Source organism: Amblyraja radiata, chromosome 10 (assembly GCF_010909765.2).
Source record: "Amblyraja radiata isolate CabotCenter1 chromosome 10, sAmbRad1.1.pri, whole genome shotgun sequence".
In the NCBI taxonomy this organism is placed as follows: Eukaryota; Metazoa; Chordata; class Chondrichthyes; order Rajiformes; family Rajidae; genus Amblyraja; species Amblyraja radiata.
The window spans coordinates 47,847,557-47,871,585 of record NC_045965.1 but is presented as its reverse complement, the minus strand read 5'-3'; the positions used below and the strand labels follow the sequence as shown (position 1 = coordinate 47,871,585).

The window sequence follows — 24,029 nt, the reverse complement described above, 5'->3', positions numbered from 1 at the left end:
TGGGCAGAATCTTCATTCTCATGGTGGACCAGATGAGACGATGGTCTGTCCAGCACTCGTCGGCACCAGCAACAGCTCTTGTTTTCAGTACATCTTGTTGGTCACCGGATCGTACGATGATGTAATCGAGGTTCCAGTGTTTGGAACGTGGATGCTGCCAGGAGACTTTGTGCCTGTTTTTCTGGTGAAATAAGGTGTTTGTATTCACCAGGTTGTGTTCACCACATTTGGGGAGGAGGAGTGCTCCATTGGCATTGACCTTGCCAACTCCTTCCTTGCTGATTGTTCCAGTCCAGAGCCTATGATCTGTCCCGACTCTGGCATTGAAGTCTCCTAAGAGAATGATCTTGTCGTCGTTGGAAACAGAGGATAGGACGTGGTCAAGTTGGGCGTAGAAGTTCTCCTTTACTTCATCTTCAGTGTCCCGAGTTGGAACATAGGCGCTGATGATGGTGGTGGTGTGTTGGTTCTTGACGAGCTGGATTCGTAGAGTCATAAAACGTTCGTTGATTCCCAGTGGTGGTTCTGTCAGCTTCTGAAGTAGGCTGCTTCGGATGGCAAAACCTACTCCGTGGATCCTCGGTTGCTTAGGATCAAGACCTTTCCAGAAAATGATGTATTGACCTTGTTCTTCCTTTAGTTTCCCTTCTCCAGCTCTGCGGGACTCACTCAGAGTAACGATGTCAAAGCTGAATTTTCGGAGTTCCCGAGCAATAAAGGCGGTTCTTCCCTCTGGTCGGTCTGAGTTTGAGTTGTCCATCAGAGTTTGTATATTCCAAGTTCTGAGTTTCATAATTTTGTTTCTTGATGGTTTTCGACCGCATAATGGATGCGGCTTTCAAGACAGGACGAGACGAAGCAGACTATTTTTAGGGCACCTTTTCTAGCCCCTTCCCAGTTCGGGGTGAGCAGAGTGGATCCTAAATAGGGCTGCTCAGACATGAATACTGCTACCGAACAACTTTCCTGCTTCTGTCCAAAGTTGAACGATTGAATCAAGTATTTGCCGCTTCCGTGCCAGTTCTTGACTAGGAGCTTCCAGCCATCACATGGCCTGCTCCCGTTGCCCTTTCCCGATCGCCGAAAGTCTTTGGAGGTTTTGTGCTGTTCACAGAACGAAGATGCCTGTTTGTTAAACGTATACTTGATGTTGCACTCCAAGAAGCACACGGTCCTTCACAAATCAATCAACTTATTCCAATGGCAAGGGAACCAAGACAATTGGAGCTGATAGATCTGTTGCAGCCTTCATTCGCCTTCACAGCCATTGAGTTCAAGATAATTGTCCGCCTGGTCCGCCGTTGAGGTCTTGTAGGTTGGATCGGATTGTTCTTAGTCTGGACCCTCATCCTCGACCTTACTCCGCCATGGGTGGCCCTACCAGAAGCTGGTGCCTCCGTCGGCATCGCTCTCAGAATCATGGGGACTAGCAAGCTTCTTCACCACGACAAGGTAAACAATCCGAAGAGGATCGTATATACATGATAGCTTATGCTTCATAAAGCCATTTACCAATTGTTGTGTATCCTAATGAAGGATCACAAATTTAAGATGATCATTAGGAAATCCAGGAAGGAATTTGGGTGAAACTTCTTTATTCAACAGTATTAGAATCAAGGCTACATACAAAAACTTCCATATTATGAAACTACTGTGCAGGATCCTAAGACGGGACCCATTTTAAATATTGTTTTATTCCATCTCTTCCCTACCTTTTTGTGAACTATGACCTTTACTTTAAATCTGAAGTTGCCAGTGTAGTTATATTTATTAAACTCCAGTAAACAAATGAAAATAGCTTTTTTTTTCAATTGCCAAATGCATGTGAATTATTGTCCACTTATCATGCTTTTGGAAATAAGCAATTTATTGGGTGTGCTATTTTAAAACTCAAGACCCTCAGGGTTCTTTCCCACTGAATAGATTTTTTCTTTCTGTTGCACTCAATGGATAACTTAAAAAAATAATAATAATTAAAGATATTGTGCATTGTTGAGAAAAGAGAGGTTAGCCACATGTCTTAATAGCATGTGTTAATCATAGGTTTGCAAATATTTGAATAAAAGGGAATAACGTAGTCTTGCTAACGTAAGAGTAGGTGTGGCAGTGGATATGATTTCTTAAATGACCTGTTTGGGGTTTAATCTTTTTTTACTTCACAGAAAAAATGAAAAAAGAGATTGATGTTATTACCGTTTCAAGTAAAAATGTTGTCCTTGTGCATGAGCCAAAGATGAAAGTTGATCTCACCAAGTTCTTGGATAACCAGCCTTTCAAATTTGACTATGTCTTTGATGATTCAGCTATCAACGAAGAAGTATATAGGTACTGTAAATCTTGTTTGAAAGTGACAGTTTGAACAGCAGTAATATATTCCTGGTTTTAGTGATTATTAATTATATTTTCACTGATATGGAGGTGTGTGAAATGAGCAGGGTACGGATACACGATAGTGAGACTTTAACCATGAAGGTCTCTTATCTTATGACCTGTCTCCTCAACTGTTATTTCTTTAAATTTGGAGTCATTCTCAATTCATATATAATATAGCGGACAGGATATTCCCTAGGACATTGAGGGAAGTTAGTGTAGAAATAGCAGGGGCTATGACAGAAATATTTCAAATGTCATTAGAAACGGAAATAGTGCCTGAGGATTGGCGTACTGCGCATGTTGTTCCATTGTTTAAAAAGGGGTCTAAGAGTAAACCTAGCGATTATAGACCTGTTAGTTTGACGTCAGTGGTGGGAAAATTAATGGAAAGGATACTTAGAGATAATATATATAAGCATCTGGATAAACAGGGTCTGATTAGGAACAGTCAACATGGATTTGCGCCTGGAAGGTCATGTTTGACTAATCTTCTTGAATTTTTTGAAGAGGTTACTCGGGAAATTGATGAGGGTAAAGCAGTGGATGTTGTATATATGGACTTCAGTAAGGCCTTTGACAAGATTCCTCACAGAAGGTTCAATTGTTGGGTATTAATGGTGGAGTAGCAAGATGGATTCAACAGTGGCTGAATGAGAGATGCCAAAGAGTAATGGTGGATGGTTGTTTGTCAGGTTGGAGGCCAGTGACTAGTGGGGTGCCACAGGGATCTGTGTTGGGTCCATTGTTGTTTGTCATGTACATCAATGATCTGGATGATGGTGTGGTAAATTGGATTAGTAAGTATGCAGATGATACTAAGATAGGTGGGGTTGTGGATAATGAAGTAGATTTTCAAAGTCTACAGAGAGATTTATGCCAGTTGGAAGAGTGGGCTGAAAGATGGCAGATGGAGTTTAATGCTGATAAGTGTGAGGTGCTACATCTTGGCAGGACAAATCAAAATAGGACGTACATGGTAAATGGTAGGGAATTGAAGAATGCAGGTGAACAGAGGGATCTGGGAATAACTGCACAGTTCCCTGAAAGTGGAATCTCATGTAGATAGGGTGGTAAAGAAAGCTTTTGGTGTGCTGGCCTTTATAAATCAGAGCATTGAGTATAGAAGTTGGGATGTAATGTTAAAATTGTACAAGGCATTGGTGAGGCCAATTCTGGAGTATGGTGTACAATTTTGGTCGCCTAATTATAGGAAGGATGTCAACAAAATAGAGAGAGTACAGAGGAGATTTACTAGAATGTTGCCTGGGTTTCAGCAACTAAGTTACAGAGAAAGGTTGAACAAGTTGGGGCTTTATTCTTTGGAGCGCAGAAGGTTAAGGGGGGGACTTGATAGAGGTCTTTAAAATGATGAGAGGGATAGACAGAGTTGACGTTGATAAGCTTTTCCCACTGAGAGTAGGGAAGATTCAAACAAGGGGACATGACTTGAGAATTAAGGGACAGAAGTTTAGGGGTAACATGAGGGGGAACTTCTTTACTCAGAGAGTGGTGACTGTGTGGAATGAGCTTCCGGTGAAGGTGGTGGAGGCAGGTTCGTTTTTATCATTTAAAAATAAATTGGATAGTTATATGGACGGGAAAGGAATGGAGGGTTATGGTCTGAGCGCAGGTATATGGGACTAGGGGAGAATACGTGTTCGGCACAGACTAGAAGGGTCGAGATGGCCTGTTTCCGTGCTGTAATTGTTATATGGTTATTATATGGTTATAGCATATTTTGAATTGGATTTGAGCTGTGGCTTTGATATTGCCAAATTTTATGTTCAACCATAAATTTTATCCATTCTTTGAAATTAAAATTGAATTGTTCTAGGTTATTCTAACAATGTTTCAGACAATTCCTTTGATGTTATATGAAGATGTATTGGTTTAACTTTATGTCCAAAATGTGCTAAAAAGATTTTTCCCTGAACTAGGCAATTTGTCCAATTGCATCTCAAAATTGTCCAATATCTCAAATGCATTGTTTTGTAGACATTCCTGTTGTGTATATCTATATTATAAAATGACCCAGTAAATCCAAATTAATGGTTTGATCACAAAGAAAGAATTATTATTTCATTATTATCATTATTTCTGAATGAACACAGTTGCAGCATTTTATAAAGAACTGAGGTGATAAGCAGAAAAATAAAATATGTTTGGAACAAATTTCAGCCTAATTAAGTGGGAAATTGAAATTATGCATTTCAGTAGGAAGAACGAGGTAGCCTCACATGTCGAAGGTAAGATATAGGCACATTGGAATCAAGGTGCACAATTCATTAACTGAAGTAACCAAGCATTACAAAGTCTTAAATTGTTTGAAGAATTAACTAGGGCTAAATTCTTGAACTAGAAGGAAACAATTTGCTTGTATGTCACCTTGAGACTGCATTTAAAACGGTGCTTTTCAAGTTTTATTACACAAGGCAACTAGAATTGGGGGGAAAAACCTGTTTTATATCAAAGCTGCAACTCGCAGGAAAATCGGGAGGCTTGGATATTTACGTAAGAGAAAACCAAGATCCTTGATAAAACTCAAATTATTTTCAACTAAATACATATATAAAGTGGTCAATGGCAGAAAAGCCAAGAACTCAGCTATTTGGATAATATTGGCAATAAAGCTAATGGAGATTTTAAGTAATGAATATGTGGAACTATCACATTAGAATGTATACATTTAAGAGGAAGTTGGATTTACAAAAAATAGAATCCAATAGGATGTTATTGATGGGATAAACTGCATTGATGTGTATTGAGGTAAATTGGTACATATATAGTGGTGTGGATTGTTTGAGCGGTGGCTGCTCTGCAATCTACTTGGTGCTCAGATTTTGCAACGTTTATTTTAATATTACTAGCTTGAGGAAAATGTATGTTATATTTTTCAATGATCTGGCCTTGTTTACCCATAGTGTTCTCCATAGGTATACAACTGCATCCCAAACATGGGTAACCCAAGCCTGAATGCTTGTGGTTTTGTTTCAGGTCTGACTCTTTCAGCTGTTGTTTTCTTAGTCGGTTTATTCCGAGGAAAACAAGTTATCTTGGGAGGCATTTGCACATGGAAATTCTGAAAAGAAACTTGCTGAAATGTAATAATAATGCATTCAGTTATATAAAGTACTTAACTGCCTGGATTTGAATCTTAATGCATGCTACAGATTACACTTCTGACATGTTCGATCCTATCAAATTTGGGATTAGTAGCCTATCTTTGGTTTCAAAATGACTTGGTTCTGCAGTAAGACCTTCATGTTGTTCCTGCTTAGCAATTAAATCCTTGAGTTTGATCATAATTATGTATGTTTGTAAAAATGTTGCCGTGTTTTCAATGTAATTTTTTATCCTAGGTTCACAGCAAAGCCTTTGGTACAAACCATCTTTGAAAGAGGAATGGCTACCTGTTTTGCCTATGGGCAGACTGGAAGTGGCAAGACTCATGTAAGATATTATGCATAACGTGGATTCCTTGTAAAAAAAATATTTTAACCCTATGATTTTGTTTGGGGTTGTATGGAGTTACTGATATGTTATTTTTGCTCTAGAATCATTTATGATCTGCATTTAGAATGATATTAGAAAACAGGGCTTGAAGTACTAAGCCTAATGAATGTGGGATGGGGAGGGAGGGGAAAGACCTCCCATTTGCTCAAATTTTTCATCCAGTATCGAAACCCCATTCATCTGAACGAGGTTATGCTGGATAGGCCAGCTGAGTCCAGCCACAGGCAGAAGGTGCACTGCCATACTGCAATTAACTGGATTGAATTAAGGAATGTCCTGAACCCGAGTATTGATATTGCTCACGATTTCACTGAGGGGAGCAACATTTGGACCATTTCTTAACTGCATCTTTCTGTCTGGTCTGCCTCAGTGCTTAAGTAGAGCAAGTTGCCAAAGCTAACTCTTTCCCATCCCGGATTTATCCAAACGACTAGCTATCAAAATGCTTGGAATGTTTATGAATGTCTGATATTTCCAGAGACAATAGACAATAGGTGCAGGAGTAGGCCATTCGGCCCTTCGAGCCAGCACCGCCATTCACTGTGATCATGGCTGATCATCCACATTCAGTACCCCGTTCCTGCCTTCTCACCATATCTCCTGATTCTGCTATCTTAAAGAGCTCCATCTAACTCTCTCTTGAAAGCATCCAGAGAATTGGCATCCACTGCCTTCTGAGGCAGAGAATTCCAGATTCACAACTCTCTGGGTAAAAAAGCTTTTCCTCATCTCCGTTCTAAATGGCCTACCCCTTATTGTTAAACTGTGGCCACTGGTTCTCGACTCATTCAACAACGGGAACGTATTTCCTGCCTCTAGTGTGTCCAATCCCTTAATAATCTTATATGTTTCAATACGATCTCCTCTCATCCTTCTAAATTCCAGAGCATACAAGCTCAGCCGCTCCATTCTATCAACATATGACAGTCCCGCCATCCCGGGAATTAACCTCATGAACCTACGCTGCACAAGAATGTTCTTCCTCAAATTTGGAGACCAAAACTGCACACAATACTCCAGGTGTGGTCTCACTAGTGCCCTGTACAACTACAGAAGGACCCCTTTGCTCCTATACTCAACTCCTCTTGTTATGAAGGCCAACATTCCATTGGCTTTCTTCACTGACTGCAGTACCAGCATGCTTACTTTCTGTGAGTGATGAACATTGACCCCCAGATCTCTTTGTACTTCCCCTTTTCCCAACTTGACACCATTTGGATAATAATCAGCCTTCCTGTTTTTGCTACCAAAGTGGATAACCTCACATTTATCCACATTAAACTGCATCTGCCATGCATCCACCCACTCAACCAACCTGTCCAAGTCACCCTGCATCCTTATAGCATCCTCCTCACAGTTCACACTGCCACCCAGTTTTGTGTCATCTGCAAATTTGCTGATGTTATTTTGAATCCCTTCATCTAATTCAGAGGAGGCGCCATCTTGGGGAACGGCTGCTAACCAGCAGCCGTCCGTTTAATTCACTTTTTTTTTGTAGTTCTAGTGAGTCCTGTGTTTTGTTTGTGGGAGAAATATACTTTTTAATGTGGGGGGAAGGGGGTAACTATATTTCTAGGTCCCTACCTGGTCGGTGAAGCAGCTTTTTCTCCGGGCTGCCCCGTCGACCCGTCCTCGTGGCCTACCAGCGGGCGTGGAGTGCCGTTTCCTGGCGGGGACCGCCCAGCACCTCGGCTTCGGTGGCGGCACAGCGCTGGAACGCTATCGCGGAGCGGGCGATGCCTTGCCTGGGTCGCCGCGCTGGATCGACGCGCTGGAGCTCCGGTGAGCTGTGACCGCCGAGTTCAACACCTCCGGGCTGCGGGTCTGCGGAGCGGAGCGGGCGGCGCCAACTTCAACATCGGGAGCCTGGGAGCTCCAAACCGGCGCGGCCTTGTCGGCTTCGGAAGCCGCGGTCTTCGGTAAGGAAGCGGCCGTTCCAGGTGGCCCAGCCGCTGAGAGGACTCTCCCGACGCCGGGGCAACAGCACCCGGCGAGAACGGCCAGGAACATCGGGCCTCCGTGGAGGCAATAGCGGAGGCCTCAATAGGCCTGACTTTGGGAGAACTGGGGATGGGGACTGGACATTGTGCCTTCCCCCACAGTGGTAACCATTGTGGGGGGATGATTTTTGTGTGTAAGTGATTATCTTAGTTTGTGTCCAAGATGGCTGTCGGAAGGGAGAGTGGACGCTGGCGCGGTTTAGCTGCCGCTGCTCTCTTCACATTGTGTTTTTGATTTTTTTTGTCTTTGGATCGAATTCTGTCTTTAATTTGTGTATTGGTGATGTCTTTACTATTTATTTTACTCCGATTATATGTTTTTTACTCTTGTTAAATTCTGTAAGGTGTCCTTGAGACTTTTGAAAGGCGCCCACAAATAAAATTTATTATTATTATTATTAAATCAGGGGTCACCAAACTATGGTCCGTGGGCTACATCCGGCCCGCCATGAGATTTTATCCGACCCACAGCAAGCTCTGAGCTCCAGGCTCCCCGGGTCCTAAAGTCCAGCGACTCAAAGTTGTATTATGTTTGCAGCATTTGCTCTCCACACAACAGATTTGTTTTCTTCGGAACGGATCTTTGGAAGAATGGGTTCAAACTGAATTCCCCGTTCCAGGTGGGAGCCCGTTGTGCTCAGGCTCTGTCTCTCTCCCTGTAGAGTGCATAGTTCATTCCTTGTTTGAGTTGCCGCCAGACCCTTCCCTCACCTCTCTCTCAGGTACATCATGCCTGTATCCTTGGTTCCTGCTCTCGTTCGTCGCATTAACGCTTCATCTCTTTCACTGCCAGTTTCCAACCAGCTCCCACTTTCCTCTGCTCGAGCCCCAACTCTTCCCTTCGCTTTCTCGCCGTCTCTATCTCCGATTCAGAGAAAACGCGAGTGACCAAAGTCCATTCAAAGCCCGCGGATGCCACCGGCTATCATGTCTATCCACTACCCCTGTTTGCGCATCGGAACTGGAATATTCCTTCCAAGATCGAGAACGTGCAGCAAAACTGACATTTCTTAATTTTTTCCTACGGCCCGCAAAAATGTGCCAAATATATGATGTGGCCCTCACGCAGAAAAGTTTGGAGGTCCCTGATCTAAACCGTTCAGTGCTTCCTCAAAACAAAAAAATCCTTAAATAAAATCCCAAATTTCCTGGAATTTGATGGTATTTCCTGAAATGTTCAAAAATGCTTCCTGCGTGCTATTGGGGTTTTTTCGCGGGCGCACGTTAACAACACAAAGAAGAACAAGGCAAAATAGATCTATGTAACTACACCGTATCTGCCTGCTTCTGTTACTCACTTGTAAAGTGTTATGTAAGGCAGCTTTCGTTGCCTCCAACAGCTTTTGTCTGTCGTCGTTTTTTCAACCAGCTCTCATGTGTCTCAGTTCCTCCCTCCCCCACTCTCTCTCCCCCTCTCCCTCTCCTACTCTCTCTTACTTTCCCTCCCACTCTCCCTCCTCTCTACCCTTCCCTCTCTCCCTATCGGCCCCTTGAGCCCACCCACCATTCTGTAAAATAAAGCCAATCCCAATGTAACTGCAATGCCACCGCCCACTGGTAACTTTTCACCACTAGGAATTCTACCACTGCCTGAAAAATAATGTGGCCATAGTGCTATGTTTAAAGCCCATAACGCTGCAGCCGGTATCGCTATATTTAGAACCCATAGCGCTGCAGCCGACAGCTCTTTGTTTAAATTCCCACATACTAAACTGACAGCGCTCCGTTTAAACCGTTGAGCGCCAAACCGGCAATGCTGTGTGTATTACCTTTCCCCCCCCTTTCAAGGGCCGGATGCGGAAATTTCCCGAAATTAATCCATTTCCCTAAAATTACCAGGACAACCAGAATCTCCCGAATTTCGGGTAATTTCCTTTAAAGTGGAAACATTAACCCCACTAGTCACTGTGTTCAAAAGGGAACTGCAGATGCTGGAATATCGAAGGTACACAAAATTGCTGGGGAAACTCAGCGGGTGCTCTCCTTATGGCATCAACATTGAATTCCCCCAATTTGGCTAGCCTGTGCTGTCTCCCATCTTCTATCCATGTCAGCACCCTATCCCCAATACCATGTGCTCTAATTTTGCACTAATCTCCTATGTGAGACCTTATCAAATGCTTTCTGAAAGTACAGGTACACTACTTCCACTGGTTCTCCCTTGTCTATTTTCCTAGTTACATTCTCAAAACATTCCAGAGGATTAGTCAAGCATGATTTCCCCTTTTTAAATCCATGCTATCTCGGACCGATCCTGTTACTGCTTTCCAAATGTGCCGCTATATCATCTTTTATAATTGACTCCAGCAACTTCCCCACTACCGATGTCAGGCTAACTGGTCTATTATTTCCTCTTTCCCACTTTTCATAAAAAGTGGGGTAACATTAGCTACCCTCCAATCCACAGGAACTGATCCTGAATTTATAGAACATTTGAAAGTGATCACCAATACGTATACCATTTCTAGAGCCACTTCCTTAAGTAGCCTGGGATACAGAATATCAGGCCCTGGGGATTTATCAGCCTTCAGTCCCATCAGTCTACCCAACACCATTTCATGACAAATGTGAATTTCCTTCAGTTCCTCCGTCACCCTAGATCCTCTGGCCACTAGTACATCAGGGAAATTGTTTGTGTCTTCCTTGGTGAAGACTGACCCAAAGTACCTGTTCAACTTGTCTGCCATTTCCTTGTTCCCCATAATAAATTCACCTAAAATGGAGAATTTATGGTCAGCTGGTCAGCTAAAATATTCAAACACCTTTTTAAAAGGGCACATTTTAAAATTAAATAGTTTCTAATTCTTGCCAATAATTGTTAAATAAATCAATTGGTAAATATTTATTTCCTTTGCCTTGAAGTTGTTTTGTCTAGTGATATAAGTTGAACCTATGCCATTTCTAATTTGGTGCAAATTCATTGCACAAAATCTGGAGCATAATTTAAAGTTATGGTTCTAGTGCTGGGATGGCGAATCCAGTGCCAGGAAAACAGAATAAAAGCAAGGACTGGTGAAATATAGTACATGCCTGTTTATAAGTGGCCATCTGGAAAAAAAAACCCAGAGGTGTTCCCACAAAGGAAGCTGTGAACCACCTTAAATAGATAATAAATCCCAATTGAAATTTTTTTTGAGGATGTTTGCAGAGTCTCGGGGTTTAACCTATAGGGAGAGGGTTGAGTAGGCTGGGACTGTACTCCTTGGAGTGCAGGAGGTTGAGGGTTGATCTTGGAGGTGTATAAAATCATATGGTCAATAGATCGGGTAGATGCACAGTTGTTTAAGAAGGAACTGTAGATGCTGGAAAAATCTAAGCTAGATAAAAATCGAGGGTAGATGCACAGAGTCTCTTGCCCAGAGTTGGAGAATCGAGGTCCAGAGGACAGTTTTAAGGTGATGGGGAAGAAATTTAATAGGAATCTGGCAGGTAACTTTATTACTCAAAGGGTGGTGGGTGTATGGAACGAACTGCCAGAAGAGGTAGTTGAGGCAGAGACCATCCCAACATTTAAGAAACAGTTAGACAGATACATGGATTGGACTTGTTTGGAGGGATATGGGCCAAACGCAAGCAGGTGGGGCTAGTGTAGCTTTGGCTGGATGTGGGCAAGTTGGGCTGAAGGGCCTGTTTCCACGATCTATGACTAATTGAATCCTCGCAAATGTGAGCCCCAACCTATGACACATGAAAATAATAAGATGAGGGGAAATTGAGGATGTTACCTGCATGACTTATTGTCTGCTTTTGTGACAGTGTCTTAATTTGCAACAGCAAGTCTTGTTTCTTCAACTATTCCAGTGTACCGGTAACACAAACATTTTAATATTTCCTTTTTTTAGACAATGGGTGGTGATTTCTCTGGGAAGAATCAAGACTCTTCCAAAGGAATCTACGCACTTGCAAGTAAGCAATGGATAAAAAATGGATGGAAATATAATGTGTTTGTGACACAATTATTAAGTTTCCTTTTTTTTCCTTCAGCTCAAGATGTATTTTCGCTGCTTGAACAGCCCCGATACAAGGATCTTAATCTGAAAGTATTTGTAAGCTTTTTTGAAATCTATAGCGGTAAGGTAAGTGCACATTTCATAAATCAAAGGTGTATATAAGTTGTGTGCTAACTACCAATGGAAATCATAAAAATAAAAATGTGAGCTAGAAAAGCACTCAAATTCTCAAGGAATTTGAAACAATTCAGAAAGAAAAGTAATTGAGGATGGGGCTGTTCAACAGGCAAAAATGAAATGGAGAAAAATGCACCATTTGTTTTTAAAGGTGTATTTGTGTGCTCCCAGCCTGTATAAAGTTGCTTCTAGTTACTCATGTCAATACATAGTGTGTTTATGATGGGAACCGCCTCTGTGCATTTATTCTTCTGTAGTTGAGACTTATCATTAGTGCATTTTACTAGTTTATTTGCTGAAATATGTCTCCAAATTAACTATCCCCCACATTTTAACTAAATGATGATGGAGGCGATGATGCGACCTATCCATTGTCAAAGAAGGTGTTGAAATTACGGATGAATGTAACTATATATGTATGCTGCAGTCAATAACTATTGAAGGAAATTATTGGCTAACAGGCTCTTAACTTTTTTGTTCAATCTTTTATATTTGGAAGTTGTCAGAGCTGATGTATAATTGTTTAAAATATCACTACTGAAGAAAGGAAATGATTGCTTTAAATAGTTAAAGTTAGTCAAACAGCATTAGCAAAATGGCAAATGTAGAACGTGACTTTCAAAAGAAGCTCAATGAAGGAAGTGTGTTTGGAAAATGGTCATAAATTTGGTGTCTTTAAAAAATTAATAGGCAGTAGGTTTCATTCTTTTTCTGTATCTGGTTTTTACTGCTTATCTTTTAGTGTTCTCTCAGTGAAGCTAAAAGTTGAGCAAGCAAAAGCATATTTAATATTGTACACTTGAAAGAAATGTTGTTTACCCTAGTTGACTATTGATTAATTCGCATTTTGAAAATTCTCTTGCAGGTATTTGATCTCTTGAATAAGAAAACAAAGTTGCGTATAATGGAAGACAACAAACAACAAGTGCAGATAGTAGGGCTGCTAGAGCAGGATGTCTTCTGTGTAGATGATGTGATCATGAATATTGATATGGGGAGTAATTACAGGTAATTATCTCTTTCCACACTCAATCTTTCAATTTTCTTTGTCAGGGATTCTTGCTTTCTCCCCTCAACCCAGGTTGATTTGTACAAGAAGAAATACAGTGGTGCAAAATAACTTGTCAGAGTGGTAGAGTTATACAGCACAGAAATTGGTCCTTCTGCCCAACAAATCCATCTTTCAACAAGTACATAACTATACTAATTTGATTTGCCTACACTTGGTTTATTGCCAGTAATAAGTTCATGTGATAGGAGCAAAATTAGGCCATTCAGCCGATCAGGTCTTCTCCGCCATTCAATCATGGCTAATATATCTTTCTCTCTTAACCCCATTCTCCTGCCTTCTCCCCTAACACCTGTACTAATCAATCTTTTGGCGATTCTCAAATGTGAGAATACCAGAAGTGACATTTGGTTTGCAACCACGCTCTGAGTGAAAACATTCTACCCCAGATCTCTGCTAAACCTCTTGTTACTCGCCTGAAATCACATGGTCTAAAATATCACTGCCGAAGAAAAAATTTATCATATTTACCTTATTTATGCCTCATAAACTTATATATCTCTATCAGGCCCCCTTCAATCTTCTCTATCCCAAGGAAAATAAACCATTGCATTGAAGACAATGAAATAACAATTATTTTGGGATTAGTGGCTAAGGGACATTTGAGATAATATTTATATATTTTACTAAAACTCTCGTTTGTGATTCTGCCTGCATGCCCATGTGCTCCCGGAACTACGCCAAAACAGTACCTGATAGTGCTACCATTTTTGGGCCACCTTACTCGCTTTGCAACCGCAGGAAATGCTACATTTGTTGCTTTATCTCCCCCCCTTGACTCCATCCAAGGACCCAAGCAGTCTTTCCAAGTGAGGCAGAGGTTAACCTGCACCTCCTCCAACCTCATCTATTGCATCTGCTGCTCTAGGTATCAACTGCTCTACATCGGTGAGACCAAGCGCAGGCTTGGCGATCGCTTCGCCTAACGCCTCTGCACAGTTCACGTTAACCAACCTGATCTCCCGGTGGCTCAACACTTCAACTCCCCCTCCCATTCCGAATCCGACCTCTCTTTCCTGGGCCTCCTCCATGACCAGAGTGAGTCCCACTGCAAATTGGAGGAGCACCACCTCATATTTTGCGTGGGTAGTTTACACCCCAGTGGTATGAACATTGACTTCTCCAATTTCAGGTAGTCCTTGCTTTTTCCATCCTTCCTCTCCCCAGCTCTCCCACAGCTCACTGTCTCCGCCTCTTCCTTTCTTCTTCCCGCCCTCTCCCCCACCCACACATCAGTCTGAAGAAGGGTCTCGACCCGAAACATAACCTATTCCTTCGCTCCATAGATGCTGACTCACCCGCTGAATTTCTCCAGCATTTTTGTCTACCTTCGATTTTATCCAGCATCTGCAGTTCTTTCTTAAACACACCATTGTCCTGTGGTGTGTTATCAAAGTTTCCTTCCGATTGATATTATATTTTACAAGTTATTCACATTTTAAACTTAAAAAATGTTAACATTTCACTTAACTTTTCACTATAGCCCCAACTGTGCAGGCGCGGCTCATTTCCCCTCATCGCCCAGCACTCCCTCCTTCACCCTCTCTCTTTTTAAACTTTTTTAAAAAATCCAATTCCCATGTCCGTTACAATGTTACAAAGACAGGACACAGAGTCCTCTGATTTGGAACACTGTAATGGGCAGTGGCAGGGCAAGGGAATTGTTTTTGTTGTTAAGTTTAAAAAGGGGCAGGGACTGAGGGGAAAGGAGCCGCACCTGCACAGTTGTGGGCTATGGGTGAGTGATGGAATATCGTGTTGGTGAGCAGGTTGCGTTGGGGGACCAGGCCTCCCTTGGGAGATATGGGTGAGGTGGAATATTGCGTTTGGGGAATTGGTTACGTTGGGGGACCAGGCCTCCCGTGTGACAGGGACCCAATGGGTCCCACCTGTCTAGTTGTTTTTTAAAAATTGTGTGGACATTTGTGTTTAAAAAATCTCGAGATAACTTTGTGTAAAAAATAGTTTCGACCTGGTGACTTAGTTTCTACCTGGTGTATATGAATCAAAGTATGAGCTTTGGTAGAGCAAAGTGTATTCTAAATCCTCGCAATCAAAATTTAATTTGTACAAATATAGCAAACCCTTGGAAACTTTGTATTTAAGCAAGAGCACAATTCCAAGTCATCATCCAGACATGGGAGTTAGGATCAAGAGTTCCTTGAGCCTGTTATTCTCATTTAATAAGGCTTTGGATTCTCTGATTATAATCTCAACTTGTTGTCCGCACACTCTATTATTGCAACTTTAAGACACATTTTGAATGTAGACTTGTTCTGCACTGTTGAGAGGTGCCTTATCTCCAAACATGGAATGAGTTTGCTAATGAGGCTAATAAGGAAGTTCTTGGTCATTTCAAGTAGAAATAAGCGTTGCAGGAATGTGAGCAGCAAGTGCTGGTGGCTTATCACATTCAGGAATTTGTCCATTATTTGTACATTTTAACATTCATCATTCATACAGCATAATGCTATAAAAGCACAATGTTAAAAGCTCTCTCAAAAACTAATTGGTGTCTTCAAGTTTGCTTCTAAAAGGTTCCTTTTTTGTTTTTATAGGACTTCGGGGCAAACCTCTGCAAATAATTACTCATCCAGGTCACATGCAGTCTTCCAAATAATTCTACGAAAGAAGGATAAGCTTTATGGCCAGTTTTCGCTCATTGATCTGGCTGGAAATGAGCGAGGTGCTGACACTAATAGTGCAGACAGACTAACACGAATGGAAAGTTCAGAAATCAATAAAAGTCTACTTGCCTTGAAGGTAATACTTCACATTTGGATATATTAACTGGATAATTTCTATTTATCTTGATTTTATGAATGTCAGAATGGTATTTGAGGATGATTGATTATATCCCAGTAAAATGTTGATTCCTTCAAGAAGAAAGGAGAAGAAAATTATTTTTTTTTAAAGTTTGTTGCAGTGGTGGAAAATCTGAAATAGACTTGGGCTCAGCGTATCAATTTGAAAAAAAATTGTTAGTGATCCAAACTGTTACTTAGTCTTGGATTGTTTCCCAAGTTCCAAATTCCCTTTTGTCTTTTCCATTCTTTCAGGAAGTTTTAGAGACTAAAAGCTCACAGCTAATCTCCTTTTTTACCAATGGACCTTAACTTTGCATTATCCAGTTATTGACCCATCTTTCCATTGCACTTGTATATGTAAATACAAAATACCTGGCACCTCTTAAGTGTGATGCCTTTGGAACCTGAATTGTTTGAAGAATGTAAATAACCTTTCCAATAAAAGTAAACGCAGAAAGAAAGTAATACAAATTCTTTGTACTTGGCAGGAACATATGACGGAGGTAATAGTACTAAATAGGACCTTGGAATTTTGAGCGTTTTTGGAAATAAGGTCGCAGAAGTATTGTGTTCTCGCAGACTTTACTGCTTCCTGGTATTTGAGAAGATTGTTTCTCAGAAATTTGAAGGAAATTTGAAGCTTATCACATTTGAAACTTCCATTCTGATTTTCTGCACTCTCTTAGTGTCATTGAGCCAAGGCTAATCTTGAGGCTTAGGCTTTTTCATTTTAAGAAGAACAACAGAATCCAGGATGGAAGAGCAAGTGGTATTGAATAAAAAATGAGATTGTCAGTGCAGAGAGGGGAGGGGGGGGGGGGGGTGGGGGGGGGAGCCTCGATGGTGCAAATGTCGGGAGCAGCTATGAGAGCCTCGGAGAACTTACTGGCAATCAATGAGTTGATGTAGCGGGAGTAGCGAACATGGAGATGGGATTTTGAGTGAGAGAAAGGCAGAGATACATCAAATATAATTGCACTATGATCTGACAGACAAGCATCAATAATTTCTATATTACAAATTGGGAGACCGGACGATAGCACCAGGTCCAGTGTATGGCCAAGTTTGAGAGTGGGTCCAGTGGTAAGTAGAGTCAGATTGAAGGACTCAACCAGGTGCATAAATTCACTCACTAGAGGCTTTGTAGGACAGCAGACATGAATGTTAAAATCATCAAGACTCGGTCAAATTTGGGCAAACGCCTAGAGATCAGATCAGCAAATTGGCTTATAAAGTTCTTATGCATTTTTGGTGGGCGATACACAAGAACAATTAAGAGGGGATAGACGCGACCTACTATAATTAGTTGCACTTCGAAACTGGCCAAATCAGTTAAACATACGCCGAGTTAAAGTGCTATTTCAGTAGAAAAATGCTATATCATATTTCATGTGTCATGTCATGTGCACCAAGGTACAGTGAAAAACTTTTTGTTTCAATGCTATTTTAAAACAAAATCAGATAACATAATACACGAATATTACAAGTCAAGCTCGAGTACAAAATTAGTCTGGATGCTGCCTTTCATTCTGCCGTTACTCCATTGAAAAATTATATCGCATTTTTCTACTGAAATAGCACTTCTAACTCGGCGTATGTTTAACTGATTTGGCCAATTTGTTAAACTGCCTTATTGAAATGGTATATTAGAAGAAATGGAAGGCTTAATCGATCAGCTTAAACATTTTTACATGTATGCTTTGCCATAATTACTTCCTTGCTTTCCAGGAGTGCATTCGATCATTGGGCCAGAATAATAGCTATACACCTTTCCGAGCGAGCAAGCTAACTTTGGTGCTGAGAGATTCATTTATTGGTGAAAACTCGAGAACCTGCATGGTAGGATTTCATCCCAAGATAAAGATTTGCTTCTAGTGAATATTGTGATTCTTCCCCCCCCTCCTCCAGATGGCAATTGAATGCTCTTACAGTTACATATTTTAACATCTGAGTAGTTGCATGTGGTATCTTCAATATTCATTTGATGATTTAACACGTCTATAATGTCCACAATCAAATTTCTGCATTCAAATGAATATCAATGTTGACATTTGAAAAGTGGGGTTTATAATCTTATCATTTAATTGTATTATATTTGTACATGATCCTACCAGTAACATCAGCTCTTCCGATCCCATATAGAATGATTTTTCTACATATAATGTAGTCATGGGTGACTTTCACTTCACAGGAGAATGGAGCCTGACACATTATTCAACTGATTCAAGTCGTTTACAGAGTTGTGTATTAGTTCCTTTAATTCGGGTATTTAAAATTCTGCACTAGGGAGGGTTATTGTTTCTTAAAAGGGTTATATCAAGTAAAACTTATTTTAACTTAAATATTATTTGTATATGATCCTAACAGTAACATTATATAGAATGATTTTTCCACATATAATGTATTTGCGGGTGACTTTCACTTCACAGGAGAATATCAGAATCCAATTATTTTTTTATTTTATTTCCAGCCATGGATGCTGAAAAGTAATTATCTGTAAATATTGATTTATTTTGGCAATGCATTGCTGTACATATTGTACACTCAGTGCACATTAACTCTACAGCAAATGATGGCCAATGGTGTATCCATAGCTCGTGTTTGCATTACACAGCATCTAAGATTCAAAGCCAAAAACAAATGGTAGCCCACCACAGATTTTGCACTTGTTTTTTCTCTAATGGCTAGAAGCATTTGCCCATGTCTTCTGTTCTGTATGAGATTGTTCACAAAATAAACTGGAAGATGGGAATGTTTGTGACTTAAGATTTGATAACAACATGACATGTGAAGGGCCATGCATAAATAGCAAAAATATATTAACATTTTGTGAGAAACAATGTTGTCCTCATGTACAGTGCCCTCCATAATGTTTGCGACAGACCCATCATTTATTTAATTGCTTCTGTACTCCACAATTTGAGATTTGTAATGAAAAAAAATCACATGTGGTTAAAGTGCACATTGTCAAATTTTATTAAAGGGTATTTTTATACATTTTTGTTTCACCATGTAGAGAATACCGCTGTGTTTATACATAATTCCCCCATTTCAGGGCACCATAATGTTTGGGATGCATGGCTTCACAGGTGTTTGTAATGCTCAGGTGTGTTTAATTCCCTCCTTCATGCAGGTATAAGAGAGCTCTCACTTCCTAGTCTTTTCACCAGTCTTTCCATCACCTTTGGAAACTTTTGTTGCTGTTTATCAACATGAGGACCAAAGTTGTGCCAATGAAAGTCAAATAAGCCATTATGGGACTGAGAAACAAGAATATAACTTAGAGACATCAGAAAAACATTAGGCTTGCTGTTTGGAACATCATTAAGAAGAAAGTGAGCACGTGGTGAGCTTACAAATCGCAAAGGGACTGGCAGGCCAAGGAAGACACCCACTGCTGGTGATAGAAGAATTCTCTCTATAATAAAGAAAAATACCCAAACACCTGTCCGACATATCAGAAACACTCTTCAGGAGTCGGATGTGGATTTGTCAATGACCACTGTCCGCTGAAGACTTCATAACAGAAATACAGTGGCGACACTGCAAGATGCAAACCACTGGTTAGCTGCAAAAATAGGATGGCCAGGGTACAGTTTGCCAAGAAGTACTTAAAAGAGCAACCACAGTTCTGGAAAAAGGTCTTGTGGACAGATGAGACGAAGATTAACTTGTAACAGAGTGATGGCAAGAGCAAAGTATGGAGGAGAGAAGGAATTGCCCAAGATCCAAAGCATACCACCTCATCTATGAAGCACGGTGGTGGGGATCTTATGGCCTGGGCATGTATGGCTGCTGAAGGTACTGGTACTGTTCATTGATGATACAACTGCTGATGGTAGTAGCATAATGGATTCTGAAGTGTATAGACACATCCTATCTGCTCAAGTTAAAACAAATGCCTCAAAACTCATTGGCCGGGGGTTCATTGTACAGCAAGATAATGATCCCAAACACCCTAGCGGTATGAACATTGACTTCTTTAACTTCAGATAGCCCTTGCATTCTCTCTCCATCCACTTCCTCTTCCCAGTTCTCCCACTAGTCTTACTGTCTCCACCTACATTCTTACTGTCTCCGCCTACATTCTATTGAGGCGCCGCGGTCTCGATGCCTCCTGGATCGCCATGTAGAAGCCCGGATAGGGCCCAGCCGGGGCCACGTGGGTAGAAGTCTGGGTCGGGCGAAGCGGCCAACGGAGCCCGCAGCTGGAGCCCAGGTCGGCAGCACGGAGGCATCAAGTGGGGCGTCGACAGGGGTGAGGCCTCGATGGCTGCAGCGGTGAAGCCTCGTGGCGGTGGTGAAGCCTCGCGGGTCGACCCGCGGTCGATGAGAGCATGGAGAGAAGGGTGAGGGGAAGAACAATGGAGGACCCAGCATGGAGGACCGCCGAGAGTGGAAGGACAATGGGGGGGGGGGGGGGACACACAAAATACAATGGGGACCCGGTGTGGGGGAACTGCTGTGGTGGGAGGGGAGGGGGGGACAAAAGGGGGAGCCAGCGTGCTTTGTAACTTTGTCAGCGCCGTAGGTGGCTGCTATTTATACATACATTGTGTATGCAAGCAAAGAATCTCACTGCCTCGTCACATGTAACAATAAAGTATTCCTAATCCTATTCTTTGTCTCGCCCCCTCCCCTGACATCAGTCTGAAGAAGGTTCTCGACCCGAAACATCACCCATTCCTTCTATCCAGAGATACTGCCTCACCCACTGAGTTACTCCAGCATTTTTGTGTTTACCTTCGATTTTATCAGCATCTGCAGTTCTTTCTTACACAATGATCCCAAACATCCTGCTAAAGCAATAAAGGAGTTTTTCAAAGCTAAAAAAGGGTCAGTTCTTGAGTGACCAAGTCAATCACCCGATCTGAACCCAATTGAGCATGCCTTTTATATGCTGAAGAGAAAACCTAAGGGGACAAGCCCCCAAAACAAGCATAAGCTAAAGATGGCTGCAATACAGGCCTGCAGAGCATCACCAGAGAAGACACCCAGCACCTGGTGATGTCCATGAATCGCAGACTTCAAGCAGTCTATGCATGCAAAGGATATGAAACAAAATACTAAACATGACTACTTTCATTTACATGACATTGCTGTGTCCCAAACATTATGGTGCCCTGAAATGTGGTGGGGGGGGGGGGGGGTGGGGACTATGTATAAATACTGCTGTAATTTCTACATGGTTAAACCAAAATGTATAAAAATGGTCGTTATTAAAATCTGGCAATGTGAACTTTAACCACATGTGATTTTTTTTCTATTACAAATCTCAAATTGTGGAGTACAGAGCCAAATAAATAAATGATGGGTCTTTGTCCCAAACGTTATGGAGGGCACTGTAGATCTGTGGAAAGCCTTTTGTCATTATCATCAGGTAATATTTTCTTCTCTTTTCTAGATGGCAATGATTTCACCAGGCTTAAATTCGTGTGAGCACACTCTAAACACATTGAGATATGCAGACAGGTAACTTTTGAAACTTTGTAGTTCAATTTTGGGAATGTTTTATGAAGAAGACAAATGGGAGCATAAGACGGTATTCAATTAATTCAATGTGCCATGCCTGTTGTTCAGTCATGTATTAGTTCCTTGCATTCAGATATTTAAAAATGTGCTCAGGGGAGAGTTATAATGAGTTGTTCCTTGATTCATGAAGAGGTCATTTTTGAAAAAGGATTAACTGAAAATGTATAAATCAAAAAGCTATTGGCCATGAGTTCCAATATAACATCTCTCGTATTGTTCTTGAGCTCGAAAATCTTTGTCAAAGAAGCTACGATACTTAAAAATACAATTATCCGAAGTAATCTTTCATGAACAACAATTTGTAAATTAAGATAGTATAAGCATAATGTACCTACCTGGGTTATTAAGTGGAAGTACAGTGCCCCCCATAATGTTTGGGACAAACATCCGTCATTTATTTATTTGCCACTGTACTCCACAATTTGAGATTTGCAATAGAAAAAATCACATGTGGTAAAAGTGCACATTGTCAGATTTTAATAAAGGATTTTTTATACATTTTGGTTTAGAAATTACAGCAATGTTTTTTTACAGAGTCCCCCTATTTCAGGGCACCATGATGTTTGGGACACAGCAATGTCAAATAAATCAAAGTAGTCATGTTTAGTATTTTGTTGCATCTCCTTTGCACGCAATGACTGCTTGAAGTCTGTGATTCATGGACAACTTCTCTGGTGATGCTCTGCCAGGCCTGTATTGCAGCCATCTTTAGCCTACATTTGTTTTGGTGGCTAGTCCCGTCCAGTTTTCTCTTCAGCCTATAAAAGACATGCTCAATTGGGTTCAGATCGGGTAATTGACTTGGCCACTCAAGAAATTACCTTTTTTTTAGCGTTGAAAAACTCCTCTGTTGCTTTAGCAGTATGTTTGGGATCATCGTCTTGCTGTAGAATGAATCGCTGGCCAATGAGTTTTGAGGTATTTGTTTGAACTTGAGCAGATGGGATGTGTCTATACACATCAGAATTCATTATGCTACTACCATCAGCAGTTGTATCATCAATGAAGATAAGTGAGCCAGTACCTTCAGCAGCCATACATGCCCTGGCCATAACACCCCCACCACTGTGTTTCACAGATGAGGCGGTATGCTTTGGATCTTGGGCAGTTCCTTCTCTCATCCATACATTGCTCTTGCCATCACTCTGATATAAGGTAATTTGCATCTCATCTGTCCACAAGACCTTTTTCCAGAACTGTGGTTGCTTTTTTAAGTACTTCTTGGCAAACTGTAACCTGGCCATCCTATTTTTGTGGCTAACCAGTGGTTTGCATCTTGCATGGTAGCCTCTGTATTTCTGTTCATGAAGTCTTCTGCGGACAGTGGTCATTGACAAATCCACTCCTGAAGAGTGTTACTGATATGTCGGACAGGTGTTTGGGGATTTTTCTTTATTATATAGAGAATTCTTCTATCATCAGCTGTGGAGGTCGTCCTTGGCCTGCCAGTCCCTTTGCGATTAGTAATCTCATTTTTCGTCTTAATGATTGATTTTGGTAAGCCTAAGGTTTGGCTGATGTCTCCAACAGTTTTATTCTTGTTTCTTAGCCTCATTCTTTAATTTTCATTGGCACAACTTTTATCCTCGTGTTGATAAACAGCAATAAAAGTTTCCACAGGTGATGGAAAGACAAGGTGCTGAGAGATCTCGTTACACTTGCATTAAGGAGACAATTAAACACACCTGAGCAATTACAAACACCTGTGAAGCCATGTGTTCCAAACATTATGGTGCCTGAAATAGGGGGACTATATAAACACTGCTGTGATTTCTACATGGTGAAACCAAAATGTATAAAAATGTATTAAAAAATGTATAAAAATGGCCTTTAATATAATCTGACAATTTTAACCACGTGATTTTTTTGCTATTACAAATCTCAAATTGTGGAGTACAGGCGCAAATAAATAAATGATGGGTCTTTGTCCCAAACATTATGGAGGGTACTGTATAAAAATTTAAAGATGTCTTTGCTGGGTGAATCTAGCATTAGCAGAACTATAAAACACTTGTGTGACTTAAACTTAATTGCCCATTATTAAGTAATTACAGTGGTGCTGAATTGTATTCATATCTGTTAAAGGGTGAAAGAACTGTGTGTTGACGCTCCCAATGAACCAGAATGTTCTACAATCTCTCAAGGGAACGATATCAATGAATCCTTGGAACAGTCTGATATTCGGTTGCTTTGTGAGCAAATTGTAAGTATGGTTTGGAGCTGCTCTTTTGAAATAATCTCAGATTCTAAAGTCGATATTTTGAAATGACATTAACAATTTTGCACGTGCCAAAAGCACAGTAAATCTCTGATATCCTCAGATCTTCTTTGCGGGACTGGCAGATTTTCAAGACTATTTAAAATTAATCTCATTAATATACCAACATGCTTAAATTTATTATTTTTGTATATAGCTGTTACACTGTTGTATAATTTTCCAATGAACCAGATGAGTTTAAATTAATCATGATGCATGTGGAGGTTGGGAGGGGGTGGGGATTGGGGGAAGAGAGGAAGAGTGGGTTGTGTCTTGGTTAGACAGCAGCCAAACCAATGGATATTGAATTGCAGGACTTCTATAATTTCTGGGTTTCCAAGGCAATGTCCA

The 24,029-nt window shown here is 41.0% G+C and overlaps 1 protein-coding gene across 4 annotated transcripts in view; it reads left to right on the top strand.

The window, feature by feature from the left end:
• Window positions 1–24,029, top strand: part of kif2c (kinesin family member 2C) — a 74,279-nt gene that overhangs the window by 36,486 nt on the left and 13,764 nt on the right. For all 4 annotated transcript variants that reach the window (XM_033028750.1, XM_033028752.1, XM_033028751.1 and 1 more), the window contains 9 exons: window positions 2,163–2,325; window positions 5,733–5,823; window positions 11,729–11,792; window positions 11,871–11,962; window positions 12,879–13,021; window positions 15,641–15,845; window positions 17,618–17,728; window positions 21,294–21,361; window positions 23,507–23,624. In XM_033028750.1, coding sequence (XP_032884641.1) covers window positions 2,163–2,325; window positions 5,733–5,823; window positions 11,729–11,792; window positions 11,871–11,962; window positions 12,879–13,021; window positions 15,641–15,845; window positions 17,618–17,728; window positions 21,294–21,361; window positions 23,507–23,624 — 1,055 coding nt within the window. The remainder of the gene's footprint in view (window positions 1–2,162; window positions 2,326–5,732; window positions 5,824–11,728; window positions 11,793–11,870; window positions 11,963–12,878; window positions 13,022–15,640; window positions 15,846–17,617; window positions 17,729–21,293; window positions 21,362–23,506; window positions 23,625–24,029) is intronic.